General features: G+C 37.2%; 1 protein-coding gene across 1 annotated transcript in view; it reads left to right on the top strand.

Annotated features, from left to right (window-relative positions):
- The first annotated feature begins 2,584 nt into the window (after window positions 1-2,584).
- Window positions 2,585-16,784, top strand: part of LOC138628338 (sodium channel protein type 2 subunit alpha-like) — a 42,111-nt gene continuing 27,911 nt past the window's right edge. Inside the window, exons 1-8 of the mRNA XM_069711329.1 lie at window positions 2,585-2,667; window positions 8,239-8,545; window positions 10,843-10,961; window positions 12,174-12,263; window positions 13,126-13,254; window positions 14,379-14,470; window positions 14,585-14,827; window positions 14,962-15,025. Of these exons, the coding sequence (XP_069567430.1) occupies window positions 8,279-8,545; window positions 10,843-10,961; window positions 12,174-12,263; window positions 13,126-13,254; window positions 14,379-14,470; window positions 14,585-14,827; window positions 14,962-15,025 (1,004 nt within the window). The 5' untranslated portion in view covers window positions 2,585-2,667; window positions 8,239-8,278. The remainder of the gene's footprint in view (window positions 2,668-8,238; window positions 8,546-10,842; window positions 10,962-12,173; window positions 12,264-13,125; window positions 13,255-14,378; window positions 14,471-14,584; window positions 14,828-14,961; window positions 15,026-16,784) is intronic.

Consider the following 16,784-nt stretch of genomic DNA (forward strand, 5'->3'; position numbering starts at 1 on the left):
AGATATATTCTATTATAACATATATTCTATTATAACATATATTCTATTATAACATATTCTATTATAACATATATTCTATTATAACATATATTCTATTATAACATATATTCTATTATAACACATATTCTATTATAACATATATTCTGTTATAACATATTCTATTATAACAGATATTATATTATAACATATATTCTGTTATAACATATATTCTATTATAACATATATTCTATTATAACATATATTCTATTATAACAGATATTCTATTATAACATATATTCTATTATAACATATATTCTATTATAACATATATTATATTATCACATATATTCTATTATAACAGATATTCTATTATAACATATATTCTATTATAACATATATTCTATTATAACATATATTCTATTATAACAGATATTCTATTATAACATATATTCTATTATAACAGATATTCTATTATAACATATATTCTATTATAACATATTCTATTATAACAGATATTATATTATAACATATATTCTATTATAACATATATTCTATTATAACATATATTCTATTATAACATATATTCTATTATAACATATTCTATTATAACATATATTCTGTTATAACATATTCTGTTATAACATATATTCTATTATAACAGATATTCTATTATATACATTATATTCTGTTATAACATATATTCTATTATAACATATATTTTATTATAACAGATATTCTATTGTAACATATATTCTATTATAACATATATTCTATTGTAACATATATTATATTATAACATATATTCTATTATAACAGATATTATATTATAACATATATTCTATTATAACAGATATTCTATTATAACATATATTCTATTATAACAGATATTATATTATAACATATATTATATTGTAACAGATATTCTATTATAACATATATTCTATTATAACAGATATTCCATTATAACATATATTCTATTATAACAGATATTCTATTATAACAGATATTCTATTGTAACATATACTCTATTATAACATACATTCTATTATAACATACAGTATATTCATATGCTTTCAGACAACTTTAAAAAAATAAAAAACCCTAAAACACTCACCATGAGTGCAGTGTGCACCTGAATTGGATCAGCACACACTCACAGGTGAGTAACAGCAAGCAGGCTTTAATCCTTTATTAGACTGGCTGAGGAATATATTCTCAGTCTCCTGTTGTACTTTAATTACTACACCACAGGGATGTGCAAAACAAATGTTGAACCAGTGTTCATGTTTTGGCGCATTGTAACTTCCTCAGTCGAAATAATAATAAATAAATAAAAACCTGTATCATATTGTTAGTGTTAATGTAGCATTTTTTTTAATTCCCAAAAAAAGGCTGTCCTGTTTTAACATTTTGGTCAATGGTTTCATAATCCTGAAACCACACTGAATCAAAATGATTAGTAAATTCTGGTGTATGGTTTTAATTACACAATATAAAATCCCTCTCAGTAATAGTAAAAACATATTAAGGACGTGACCTCGTCGATATGTGGTGGCTGCCCTGTCATAAAGACTATTGGCCAGTAGAGGGTGAAGTTCAGACATGGGCTAAAAGGTCTGAGTAGGTAATCCAAAACGACCCCCCCCCCCCCATCCCACCATCCCCCCCCTCCAGCGCACTGGGAACACGGCTGATCGCGTGAACCCATGTCCTTTTAGGGTTCATCCAAGCGCAACATGTTTGGTTACCAAATCAAGTTCACAGCCGCAGATTTAATTGATTAGCTCTTCCGATTGTTGACATCAGTGAAATTTAGCAGCAGGCCTTCATCACATGCTGTCTGTCACTACAAGGTTCAGTCAGATATATCCAATTGCAACGTCAAAGAGCTTATTTTTTTATTTGAAACAAATCAAATGCAGAACCAGTGAAATGATTAGGCCTGTAGGCCTACTTTAATAAATCCATACATGGCTGAGCTTACATAGACTGCCAGCAAAAACTCAATGCTCAGATGACTTGTTTACATGATAATAAAGCAGCATGCTGTCCTGTGTGTGAACATGAAAGATCCAGTCTTCCCGACTCGTAACTTTGGGTTTAAACAAAGTTCAAGTTTCTTCGGAGTGTTCCTGTATGCTGGTCTGTGTTTTAGTGATGTGGCAAAAGTGACAGCTCCCTCAGCATGTCTCTCTGCCATGTTTAAGTGTGGCATGGGGCGCCTCGCAGGCGCGGTAATCCTCTGTGGTCCAGTAGCATCCTCCCTCCGTCATGCGCTCTTGCTCAAGGGCAAATCGAGGTGCGCCTCTGCCCGCCGCTGCGCAGCTGCTGAAGACAGCGCAGCATCCTCTGCACGCTCCGCGGCTCGGGACCTTTCCTCTGTGGGATGAATACGGAAGAGCTTCACGAATGGACGGGAAGAGGACATGTTGCACATCGCACCTGTGGCAGCTTTCCAACAAAGGGTGATTAGACCACTGGTGTTTGCCTAGAAGTCCCTTTTAACGCTAAACTTTGGATTCTGGTGACACTTTGCTGCTCTGTTGTTTGGAGTTTGTGTCCACGATGAAGCGAAATAAGCCTTGAAAAGAAGACATGGATTTTGCACGGAGGGTTTGGCTGTTTCTTCTTCTGAATCCCAAAGAACTTAACTCTGGAAATTATGCTGTAAAACTCAGAGTTTCACATGTAAGTATCTATTTGTGTGAGGATTTTTGCATTAATATTTAATGTGTGTGGCATCACAGAAAGTAAACAACTTTTGAAGGAGTAAAGTCTGGCAGCATTTGTTAACTGCTTTGTTTTATTTGTTTTGACTTTTAATAACCTAATGGCAGAGAACTTCATACAATACAAAAATAAAATATTTTTCTGAAAAAAAAAAAAGGCTGTTTTGATGCTTAAGCTATCAAAACACACTTAATTTGGTATTTTACTTGCATGAGTTCTGGCTCATTATATAAGAATAAAATGTGTTTTATTTATAAAGAAATATGTTTTGTTTCATATGTGATGGGTGACACATTACATAATGATATGTGATGATGGGATTAATGCAATTCATGACATCACAAACCAGAATCTTTCTTTTAAAATCTTGATGATCTTCTTGTTCAATGATGTAACTAGTTTTAAGGTTGCCCAGTTGTTATTTTTTTTGTGAGGCATAAAGTAGCCAAACATTTGATCTCTGAAACAACAGAGGCCATAAAAGGGATTTTCAATCACCTTAGTCACCTTAATAATTTCACCCTTTTCTCATTTTGTAGGTCTATACCTTTTGTAACCTACGTATTTAAGCTATCTGCTGCAATTACATTGAAAGGTTTCTACCAAAGAAGTAGGTCATCAGTCCAGCCTGTACACATAGGATCACTGTATGAAGCTCTGAGAGGGCGACAGACATGTAACATGGCCCAGTAAGAACAGACAACATGTACACTTTGACTTTCAAACTTCTACATATTGCTTGTAGCTTCTTTGGCAATATGTAATTCCTGCTGTTACCAGACAACATACGCTGTGTGACAAATTTTACAAGTATTGGTTCATGATGTAAGAAGGCAAACAGAAAAAGCTTCAACAGACCTATAAACAGTCAGAAAGATGAGAACATCAGCATGTGAACACCCAAACAAAGCAGTCCTAAATGACACCACTAATCTGACTATGAATAGTGAATAATGACTGACATGTCAGACGTGTCTTCAGGCTCTTCAGGCTCTGCAGTTTCCAGGTAATAACTCTGATTCCTGTCAAAATCTTCTGTGGGTAAAATATGGACCGATCTAGACGTGGAGACTGAACAAAACTACTGGGCCCTGTTCTGTAGATACAAATCCAGAGTGCAGAAAAATAGTAGCATATTCCAATTACAGAGCTGTTTATGAGCTGGTAATTGCTCCAGAGTTATTTGAGACATTGGAAATGAAGATGGAGGGACCAGTTTTTGTCAATGGTAAATTATATCTCTTTAAAGGGGAACTTTGATGAATTTACAAAGTGTGTTTACAACTGTTGAGAAGTATTACACTGTATGTGAAAAAGTTGTTTAAATCTTGCTGTGGCTCCAGAGGGAGCTGTGTGACGTCTGATACTGTGACCTCACTTGAGGCAGCGTTTGTGTGGCTGAAGACTATAGTTGAAAAATGAAGATTGTGTGTGCAAATTGGGTCGGTGGAGTTAGAAAGTTGTCCGCTAGTAGTATAATTCACCTGAATCTTGACCAAACTGTATTGAAGTTACATCAGGGGTAATATAGGAACGCCAGGTTGTGACAAAGTGAAGTCAGAGACTGGACAATGACAATGTGAAGAAAATGTTTCTTTGCCAGAGTGATTCAGTCCTTCAAAAGAAAAATAACAAAGTCACACTCTGGCAAACTCCAAAGAAAAGATGTGACTCCTGACATGTAGAGACATTTTTTGAGCTACAACCTAAAATGACAATTTATACATCCATTTCAAAGCAACTTTTAATCAATCTTTTTAAAAGTTCATATTTTTTTATAAATTCAGATTTATATTTCTTTTTTGATTATAAATCAGATGTCGGTGCTATAAATGCTGTAAAAGTGCTGTAAAAACCCTGAACCCACTAGAAACTACACACAGCAGCAACTGTGCTGTTCAAACGAGCCGATTAGACTCCAGTAAGTTTGTGACATCACAAACTCATGCACATGCCATAAGTCCGCCTTCTGCACGGCCCACTGCCCAACTTTTTACGTAGAAATAAACACAGAGCAGTCATTCTGTCGTGGAGCTAGCAAACAAAATCAAAGAAAACCTGTGGTTGTTCTGGACGTGCGTCACACAGAAAAGAGTCAGCCAATCAGAATTGATTGATGTCAATGTGCCTGAAAGACACAAATACAAAACAGCCTCCAGAGAACTCCTGAGAGTAGCTTAAAAGAGGAGATGTAAAACTTTACTGAGATCATTTTTGGTACTTAAAACTACAAAAATATCTTCAAATAGATACTAAGACTGCAAATAAATAAGAGATCTTTATACTGTTTTCCGACAGTAATGCTGTTCATCATATTTTAACAGGGCATCTGTTCTAAGCAGTAACCTGGGAACCGTGCCATAAAAATCTGACAAATTTGGATGAACATAGCCATAATTATATATTTCCTCATTCTTTTTTCTCTCAAGCTTAGATATTTATGATTAAATCATAAATTGTTTCACTTTTACTGAGAGGAAAATATAAATTTTGAGTATTTCACTCCCCAAACAGCAAATATGTTCTTCTCTATGCCGATTGCAGTAAAAGTAAAGATTGATTTGTCAAATTAAAAATGTTCAGAGGCACTAAGAAACATGATGTATGTTAGTTACTAAGTTCCACTAATACTATTCAAGACTGATTACAATTCCTGTGCAGCCCCCGTTCTCCTCAGGGATAAGAAGAAACCTCACATCAAAATAAGGTCCAAAACATCACACTTTGTGATTTTTTTCAGGATTTATTGAATGATCCTGAATGATTTCGCAGTGCAATAGAAGCTTTTTTGTCTTGTTTAAAGCTACTTGTTGTTAACAAAAAAAAAAAAAAATTCAGTAAATACCTGTCACTGATATCTCAGCATTTTTAAAAGAAATTACGTCTCTTTCACATAACGTCACCACTGAGAGTTTTGAGTTATGTCCCCAGTATAATTTTAGCTTTAGAGTCAGGTACTTCCACCCTGATGTATGCTGGAAAAAGAAGTTAACATTGTGTTAACTTTTGATCATCAATTTCATCGATAAAACCAGAGCAGCTTTATAGTCTTTACTGTGAAACGTAGTTAATGCAAAGTTATACATTTTCTAAAATATAATAAAATCTGCCATCACTGATTTATTTCTCAGCATTCAGCGTCGTGTTGCAGAACTGGTGTCGCGATGCCTGTGTGTGTGGTGGTGCATTCATGTGCATGTCAAAACTGCCAGTCCATGGCTGTGTTCTACTTTCAATCTAATTATCTTAATTATTTGCAGTGATGATGAAAATATCACATCTGGCAGTTATGGGAATTAATTTCCTTCAACTAAAATAATTTTTTTCTCTCTGTGGAGTGTAATACTCTACAACCATTTCCTCCTCGTAAGCTGACATGCAAAACACAACTGTGCACGCTGTAGATTGATGACATTCACATACAGTTCGATGTGTACTCCACAGACTGGGTCATCGTCATGGCTCCTTACTGCTCTGTATCATTCATCACCTTTTATATAAAAAGTTAGGACTGTGATTCTCTGAACGATTTGTCACATCCTGTCACAGCATGACAGAAGTATCATTGCTTTGAACCTGTTTATCTGCTTTGTGACGTCGCAAATGGACCTTAACCTCTTTATTTTGAGAGCAAATGAGAACACACTGGATTCAGTGTACGAGACGAGCTGATCTGAGATCAACCTGTGCCAAATAAGCAGATCAAGTGAAAGCAGATAACTAACGTCTGGCTGGGCGTGTGAAGGGATCAATGCATTTCAGGACAGGAGATGGAAAACTCACTGAGCTTAGTCAATATGAAAAGGATACAATTATATTTCTGTCAAAAGGGGAACATAGAAATGTAATCCTCTCTTTGGAAAGCTTTTCCTGTTATTGAAATATCAGGCTCTGCCACTGTCTAAAAACAATTCCATGTACGGGTGAATTTTTGGTGATGGAAAGGCCTTTATTATTGTCTTTATTTAGACAGTGGCTTTAGTCTCTGATCATATGACCTGTCTAAATCCTTAGTCCACAGGGACAGAGTTTGCCAACAAGAACAAAGCAGTTGTCCTTCTTTTAAACTTCGGATTTTAGACATCTGGTAGGATTTCAAGCTTCTCAAGTTGTATTTATACTTCTCAGACATTGATAAGTAGAGCAGATGTGCACCTTTTAGATTTCGAATTTTAGACATCCACAAGTAGGATTTCAAACTGCTCAAACTATAGTTGTACAATATATTTACATATTGGGTTGGCATGTTCTGGTTCAGAGCCTGGCGGATTTATAAAAAGATGATTGTAAGTGAAAATGTTTACTATTGGAGTTACCTGCAGTAATATAACGGAACAAAGTAATATGTGAGATCATAGTTTCTACATTTTGTATCAGTGAAAGTTATCTTGTTGTGTCATAACATGAAAACAAGGATTTGTATAACATGCATTTTAAAGACGCACTGAGTGGTTTTGTCAGAGTACTTACTATATATAACTCGCACAATTTGAGAGCATGAGCATCATGAGGTCATTTTGGTGTTTAGGGTGGATATTGAGACAAAAAAATAAATAAATACAGCTTTAAATTTACTGGAAGGTTGATGTCCACGTTCTGCAGTTTCCCTCATTTCGCCAGCAATCAAACCAGCGATCCTCAGTCTAAACGTGTCCTGGTAAAAACCTCTGTCACAGCTATAGAGTGTGGACTTCATTCTCTTTACTTTGAACGATGGAGGCCTTGGTTTGACACATACAGTTGGATAACAGAAGGCTGGTAGTCAGTGGTAACAGTGAGCAGTTCGGATCATTTCTCCGGACCTCCTTCAGCACGATCCTCCAATCAAAAGAATAAGATAATCTTGTTTTTGACTTTAAACCTACAGTTACAGATTTTCTACCTTTGGGGAAAGCACTCCAAGCTGGAAAATATACTGTATATTGATGCATGTAGTCACCTCAAAAAGTTGATATTGCAAATATGTCAGCAAACAGTGTCTATTATGTACAAATAACAGACAACATCATGTGGACTCATGTATGTGGCCACCTGGTGAGTTTGAGCCCAATATTCACTCTTTAAGCTCTGATTTGGTCTCCACCAACTCCTACACAAAATATATGATTCTTAGGCTACTAAACACTATGAGTAAATTGATGTTTTTTGTTTGGTGATCGGGCATGTAGCATACAGTGTGCAACAGGCAGTGGGTTGATCAAGAAACACAATCAACAGTGAAGCAAAATAAAAATAATTAGCTGAAATATTCTAAGATGTTCTGAAGGAAATGTTTGTCACTTTTGTCAACCTCTTTTCACACTATAGTCATTTCATCCTTTGTCTACATAAAATGTTATTTGAAAACTTAGACACTTTCATTTTGTTTTGCCAACTATTGATACAAAAACACATTGGAAGGTCAACTGGTTTATGCAGTGACTGAATACATCCAAGAATCTCTGTTACTGTATTTTAATAAGCCTGTATAATTACTTATTCTTCTCTGCTCTTTTCATGTCCTCCCTCCCCACTTCCCTGCCCATATAGCTGTAAGTAAATTCTAGTACCGGAGAATCAGGATGAAAAGATGGCAGCCATGCTGTTACCAACAGGTCCTGATGGCTTGCGGCGGTTCACTCGCGAATCCTTGGCTGCCCTGGAGCAGCGGATTGCGGATGAGCATGCCAAGAACGCCAAGGATAGCCACGACGCTCACAGGAACGCAGAGGCACCCAAACCCAGGGCCGACCTGGAGGCAGGCAAGCAGCTGCCGCGCATCTTCGGTGACATCCCAGCAGAACTTATCGGGGTGCCACTGGAAGACATTGATCCGTTTTACTACAAGAACCAGAGGGTGAGTGCTTGAATGTGTAAGTGGGAGAGAGTATGTGTGGTGGGTTAAATGGTGGATGAACTGACGACAAGTGATTAGAAGTAACTTTAAAAAAAGGTAAACAGCTGGATTTTTTTTTATACACTTTATTCAGTGCCTGTGGAAGTAATTGAGCTGCAAATAATGGTTATTTAAATTAATTTGATGATTATTTTCATGTTAGCCTCAGTTGAACTTATATTTTTGAACTGAAGGAGTCTGCACATTGTCCTCCATCTCTTACACTGAAAGCACGTTAGGACGGGATCTTTTAATGGCCAGTAAGAACCAAGCATCCCAGTATCCCACAGTCCTCTGGAGGACACCGTGTCTGTGTCACCTTCTGCCACGTATGGAAAGTACAACCAGGATCAAAAAAGATGGTCATGGGATGGAGGTCATGAGATGAAGTACAAAGAGTGCAAATGGCTGGATGGCACAAACACTGGACTGTAACCGGGAAGACTGATGTGCGAGTCCAAGACATATGTTGTGTTCAGACCTAACCGAACAATTATTTGCCTCACGTTACTCGTGGGAATATAGCTGCTCAAGTTCAATATTTACAACTCACACAGATGCAAATTCACACTTTTTGTGTCGGCCGCCTCAAATTTGCATCCTTTCACACCTTCGGTCAGAATGCACCATTACTTTTGGTTAATGTAAGTAATTTGGTTCCATAATGTAACATATGCATAACACATGTTAAGTAACTTAAGGGACATAAGTAACGTTATTTACTTAAAACCCCTTACTTTACCCTAAACCATGATCTTTTCCTGAACCTAACCAAGTGGTCTTGTTGCCTAAACTTTATTATTAGACCTTTATTTAACCAGGTAAAATCAATTGAGAACCAATTCTCATTTACAATGATGACCTGTCTTAAGGCCCCTCACTGTTCATGCCTTGGTGAGCCAAAACGTTACACTGACACGGTATCCTCTGGTGGACTGACAGAGAACAGGAGGAATCATTACAGCAAGAAAAACCTGGTTCAAAATACTTCTCACCCTGTAGCTTTTAACCTGTCATGTATTTCAGAAAACGAACAGGTACATGACATGTGCTTGATCGCTGAGGGGAAGTGCTCTCACACTGCTAGACAACATGAATGAATCAAACCAAAGTGACATTTCTTGGACTGTATCAGTTTTTTATTTGTCCAGTTCTGGTATCTTAAGACAGGTTTGAACATCATCAGTTATCTGTAGCAGTAAAAGAAGCTGATTGTATATCTCTCTAATTGTAAAATTAGACAATTGAACCTGTGACATTACTTACATGGTATTTGTTTGAAGTTTCAGATAGAAATAACACATGTACTGTAAAAATTCATACACATACAGCATCAAAGTGGAAAATCTTGATGTGAAAGGAGATAGTGATTAAAGTGATTTTTCTCAGGTACTCTATTAACTATTTGAGGTTTTGCATCTTTCAACATTCACTAATATTATTGCACCTCAAAAAACAATTAATATATTAAAAACACGAGTAGTGTCATTGTTGCTGTTGCACTATTTTACTGCTACATTTTCCTGCATGTTAAATGATAAGTAAATCCCTCATCTGACCTTTTTAGCATGATATGACAGTGATCCTCCAAATCAGCTGATGTTTTCACTGAATTTAGCAAGTGGTGCTTTAAAGTTGCAAGCTGAGACATGGCCAGTGCGACTACATCTCTCTTTAGATCTCTTGTGGATGCCGGAATAGGATTAGCAAGTTTTGATTTGCAGAGTTGGTAGATCAGGCTGCTGCCCATTAATGGGCCGCTTATGGAGAGATGAAAAAAAAAAAGGGACGTGGCAGCCATTCTCAGGGTCTCTTTGTTTTGGCATGTGATGCGCTGCTGGATGGGAGGATTATCCAAAGGCGGAAAAATATTTAAATAAATGCCACATCTGTTGGGGAAAAGGTTCAGCCCGCTTTGGAGTTGCCTCCATTATCTCAACTGGCCTCGCGTGTATGAGCGCTCGCTGCTCGCTCACTTCTTTGAGGCAGAAGTGCTCATGATGGACGTTTACACATACGGTAGACAGAGAATATATATATATATACTGTCAGTCCTGTTCAGGATAAAGAAAACTGATGAACTGCTGCTCAGAGCTGCTGCAGCTATTCTCTGCAGAGCTGAGCAAAATGTGCCTTCACATCATCTATTTGAGAAATGTATTCACATCGTGATCTTTCAAATTTACAGACTTTGAAAACTGATATTTGAAAATGTGATTTTTCCCGATATTGATCTTTTTTTTTTTTTTTCTTTGCAGACTTTTATAGTACTTAACAAAGGGAAGGCCATCTTCAGATTCAGTGCCACATCTGCACTTTACATATTTACTCCATTTCACTTCCTCAGAACAATCGCCATAAGAATTTTAGTCCATGCATATCCTTTTTTGATTGCACAGTGTGTGTGTGTTTTCCTGCTTTGGACTACTTTGTTGAAGGATGATATGTAGTGCTTTTAAAAACAAAAAGATTTGTCATTGCTAAGAATCTGGATTACAGAAAGCGGAACTTGATAAATATAAATAAAGACAATCTGGTATTGCTGTTAGATTTTAAAAATGACATTAAAGTAAAGACATTAACGTCAGCATCCTGACATTTGTGATGACATGATGATCACAATGTGACTCGATGTCCTGCTGAGAACAAACTACTGTGAAAAATGTCCCACCATAATATGAATTTTATAGCATTAAAAGTGTTTCCCTTCCGTGCATGTCATTCTGGCAGATAAGCCAATTTCTAATATTTACAGATCCCCCCTCCACCTCCTCCCCCTCCCTTCTCCTCCCCTCACAGGGTTCTATTGGATTTTTTCATAGTCCCATTTTTGAAACAGCTTTGTAATGGTCCTCTCTGGCATCGCAAACCAAATCCCCTCATATCCCTCTTTTAATCTCTGAAATGAAATAAGAGCAAGGAGATTTCACATCATGTGATGGCTGCCTATTAGTTCTCAGACAGATGATTCGTAATTTACATGCAGGAAGGAATCTTTCCTCTGGACCTCCTCTATGTTATAGATTACAAAACGGCCTTTGATTAAAATATCTATCAACTATAATTAATTATGTGAAACTGAAACACCACATAAATAACTGCAAGTGACATTTTAATGCTTTGAACTTCAGGCTAAAAGAGTCATAACAGCAAAAGTATTGGTTCATTTGACAATGAAATCTAAATGATCCAAAAATTTTGATTATAGAAAAAAACTTTTGGAGGATTCTTCTGATGACTCTCTAATAATTTTATTTTGAAATACTTTACTCTTTATGATCATTTCATCTTTCAAAGTTGGCAGTTCATCAGCTCCTTTGTTATGATGTCCTCCATCCATATGAGTGCTGATATCACTTCTGATTTGATGTTAAATGGAATTTACTTACATTTTCTATAATCCGTATTTACTGTGTGGTTGTAATGCTGTTGTTACGCGCAGAGAGGGTTTATCCTAACAGACATATGTCACCGGATTATAATAAACCATGTCTGCTTTATTTGTGATATATTGTCAGCTTATTACCAAAAAACCTGTTTGACTGTGAAACTGTAAATTACCACATCACTTTCCTTAACCTGTCTCCACATTGTTTAGCTATTTCATAATGTTCACTATACTGACCAACTGCTTCTTCATGGCCATGTCTGATCCGGCACCATGGACCAAGCACCTGGAGTAAGTACATGCAGTAATCGAGCTGTTGTCTGATCTAACGCTGTGCCACGTGTGTTCTAATGTGGGGTTCTGCTGGGGTTTGTTGCTTTATCAGTGACTGTTGAAGAATCAGTTGACATGTAAGTACATGATGCACGTGATGTCCACTGCGCTCAGAGCACCACAGTTGCATGTTGAAGAAAGCATGTGGTGTGGGAAGAAAATGGTTGTTAAAATGTCAGGGGGGGGATACTGGGCCTTGCATGTGACCAATGTGGCCAAGTTGTTCATCACCACCGGGTCTTGGGCATTTTTTTTTTTAGCATGCAACATGCTTCAGAGCGATTTCAGTTGATTTTACTCTTTGTAACTTCAGTTATTAATATATTAGAAATGTGAAAAGAGGAACAGTTTTTGCCAAGGCTTGGATAAGAAGAAAGCACATTGCAATCTCTTTGTTAAATTTGGCTTGGCTTCGTTTAAAGACTGGAAACAGCGAAACATAGCTGGGCTGCTTCTAGTCTTTATGCTATAGTAAGCAAAGCTAACTGGCTCTCAAAGATAGCATTACATTTGCACTGAAGTAAAACACATACTAGGAAGTATGAAGCAACTAATACTTTTTTTTTTTTATAAGACCTTAAATGTATTATTAATTATTATCATATATCCAAACATGCAACATATATTAATGCTGACCACAATAATAAGTACTCTTTGTTATTCAAAACTGTGTCAGCATGTTATTTCATATCTTGCACACAATCTGCCATAATCTGTCATCATTTCTCCATTACTACAAATACTTTTCGGTTTTTATTTCAGCCTCAGTTGTTGCTGTGCTAATGCTGCATTTTTTCCCTCCTCCATGATTATCTTCCAGGTATACTTTCACTGGCATTTACACGTTCGAGTCAGTCATAAAGATATTCGCCAGAGGATTCTGCATAGTGCCGTTCACCTTCCTGAGAGACCCATGGAACTGGCTGGACTTCTCTGTCATTGTTATGGCGTAAGTATATGTCATCTTCATACTCGTCATCAGTTCCTTTTGACTTTACATTAGCTGTGAATACATTTTGCAGATGTGTGTGCAGAAAGTACCAGTAAAACATTGTATTTAAAAAGTTCCACCTGAATTAAAATGTTTTTTCTGTCGTTGTGCAAAATGGAACAATGACCTGAATAAGAACAAAATCCAAAGTCCTGTTAGTGTGACCGTGTTCAATCAGTCGTCCTCTGTGTTAATTTGAAACAACATGAACGATAAGCCTATTGTGGAGGTCACAGATATGCGTGAAATGACTCAGTAACCGTGCTGCAGGTGGCAGATTAGACGGGTGACCTCTCCATGGTGCTGCATTGTCTAAGACTAATCATCCTGATAGGACATTAACTTTGTTTGGAAACAGCGAGACAAAATCACTTTTAATAGGTGTAAACCCACTGAAAGCTGTCGTTACCTTCAGCGATTAATTTGTTTTTGATTAATTATGGTTCAGTCAGCTAATTCTTCTTCTTACAGGTACCAAACACATTTTTATATTAACACTGAATCACACGACAGCTTTTACGTGAATGTAGATAATCCCACAGAAAATGATCACCCAGCCCCAGGCTGCAAATTTACCATTTTGGTTCACTTACCGCTGCCATAGCATCATTTTTGGCTACAGGAGGTGGATGTTTTCAGCAAAAATGCTTTCCAAAAAAGTGCACTGTCTCCTTTGCACCAAACAGCAGGCAGACAAAGTTAGAGACTAGCTGGTGAACAAAGTGGAGGATTTAGCAGGTAAAAACACAGATGTTTATCTCTGGAGATGGTGGAGACCAAAAACAGAGATAAAAGCAGAGTGATTTTTAGATTAACATGCATTGTGTCGACAGAAACGCGATTCCAAATGAATCATAATCTTCTGTGACTGCTGGATATGAAACTTTGCTCTACGTTACTGGCACACAGCATATGTAACTGTTTTTTTTCGCTGACTTTTAGTTGAAATTCGTAATATTATTTGATGGAAATTTAGTCTCTAAAGACCCAATATAAAGTCAAACCTTTACGTCCGCAGTTATAAATATAAACTAAGAAAACCTGCTTTGTTTAATCTCCTTGCTCTTCATATCAAATTCCAGATATGTGACAGAATTTGTAGACCTCGGAAACGTCTCTGCATTGAGAACCTTCAGAGTACTGCGAGCACTGAAAACCATCTCAGTCATCCCAGGTAAGGATGAGTATCAGGTCAAACCAAAAGTTCTTTCTCTTCACATTGCTGTTAAGCTTCATTACCTGTTTGTAATGTTCCCAAACAAACAATACATCATCTCCTTCCTCAAAGGTCTGAAGACCATCGTCGGTGCCCTGATCCAATCTGTGAAGAAGCTGGCGGACGTGATGATCCTGACCGTCTTCTGTCTGAGTGTTTTCGCTCTCATCGGCCTGCAGCTCTTCATGGGGCTCCTGCGACAAAAGTGCGTCCGCAGCCTCGCACACTGCGTCAACTCCTCGTTCAGCTCCAACACATCCTTCATCTGCAACAACAGGACCTGGGACTCCACTTTGGACTTCCTCAGCAGTGAAGGTCTGCCAAAAACAGCAGAGGCTGGTGTTGGGAAAGCATTGGTCGAATGTTGTACAATATCTGTATTATCTAACCAAAAAAGATAGAAAAGGTAGATTTCACTTCCTTTAATTTGCTGTTCTCCCTTTCCTTAGATAATTTTTACAAAGTTGAAGGAGCAAAGGATGCCTTAATATGTGGATATGGAAATGATGCAGGGTAAGTGAGTGTTTGCTCTGCTTACTGCTTGTCAATCATCTGCAATTTATTACATAATATCAACTAATGGCTTTTGATCGCGTGTGTAATTGGATATAGCCGCTTGAGCACCAAGCTTAGCACATAACCAGTAAAAACAGATACAATAGACGGATAATAGATAATGGTCTTTATGCTCCATGTTTTCAATCTGTGACTAAGAGGCATAATGTATAAAGTAATGATCCTGTCGGAGGGAGGAGAGTAGCATGAGAGAGGCTGTACACAAGATGATATGTGGCGTGGATAATAACCCGCGCTCCCCTGAAACCCTTTACGCAGAAACATGGTGTTGCCAGCTGGAGAGAGGGGGGGTCTTTTCATCATCTGAAAAGCTCTGTGACATGATTAGGTTAACTGGAGCAGACTGGATCACTTCAGATTGAATTTTTTTTTGGTTTTAAAGAGATGCTGCTTCAAGCTTCAACCTGCTGTCTCTTCTGATGTGGAAATTATCGAAAATAAACGATAAAAGAAAGTTAAATATCATGTCGGAGTAGTTCAACCTGACAGATGATGTCAGTAAATGTAGCCCTAACTGCATAGATATATACATATACATATTTTTCTTGTGGAGAGATGGACTTCCCAATCAAAGGCACAATGTGAAACCATCCAAATATTGCTACTCACCCTACGTACTGAATAATCCTGTAAATCCAAATGCTTTTGAAACAAGCACAACAGGATGACTCTGCCCATGCCAGGCCCAGTTCAAGGGTTATACTGTACTAAATACCCATCTGTGTGAATCTGAAATCCTGCAGCTTCAACAAATGGCCTCCATTAGGTGCTCTTGTTAATAATACAAGCTCATGGATGATAGCAAATAAAAAATGGTGATGATATTAAGGTTTCGCATGGAAGTTTGGGTCACATGTTTGCATTTTCTTACACTTTTAAAACAGGAAAACCTACTCGAACATTTTAGTCTCCATACATATGTAGCACTCCTAACGCATATTTGTTTTACAAAAAAATGTTTTAGCATGCAAATACAACCAAAGAAAAGCCTAACCTCATTTATCTGCTCAGAAGGCCCAGTTTGCTGATATGTTTAAGTAGCATTAGCCAAGCACACCTTATTTTAATAACTGAGTGAAGTTACAAGAATTTTAAGCTCAGTATTTCTTTCTTACCAAAATGTATGAGTCATATTTCTTCTTCTCCCCCACAATTTCAAGATGTTTGGCTCGTACCTTAGACTTTTCAATCAAAGACTGGTATTTTTTTAAACACAGTTGATATCATTTCAACTGGTGTTACAATTAAGAGAGTTTGGTGGCAGTCCAAGCTGCAGAAGTGATCCAGCTGTGAATCACCTCGTGTTATCTATACAAAAATTGATTGGGATTTTTACTTAAGCTCCTCCCACTTCACACCTAGCCTTCCACACACTTGCTGTTTACACATGGGGTCATCTTTACTGCGTACACAGGAAGAGTCCATAGGAACGACCCCCTCTTGTGGTATTCACAATGTCGGAGCTCGAGATTTTCTATAAGCTTGCGTTCACGAGCTGGAACGTGTTTGCTGACGTTTACAAAAAGGCCAGAGGCCATGGAAGTTCATTTTTCGTTGGATGTTAAGCTAATATATTGTCATTTTAGTGATGCAGAGTTTGTCTTCATAACTTAGATAATAGCCAACATCTGAGGAAAATGTTGATCTTCTCAACGGCCTCATCTTTTCCCTCTGTGCCTTTGCATTTCCTGCATTA

The sequence above is a fragment of the Brachyistius frenatus genome, unplaced genomic scaffold, assembly GCF_029030835.1.
Source record: "Brachyistius frenatus isolate BFR_SWC_R1_liver_20210118 unplaced genomic scaffold, ASM2903083v1 Contig_99, whole genome shotgun sequence".
Lineage (NCBI taxonomy): Eukaryota > Metazoa > Chordata > Actinopteri > Embiotocidae > Brachyistius > Brachyistius frenatus.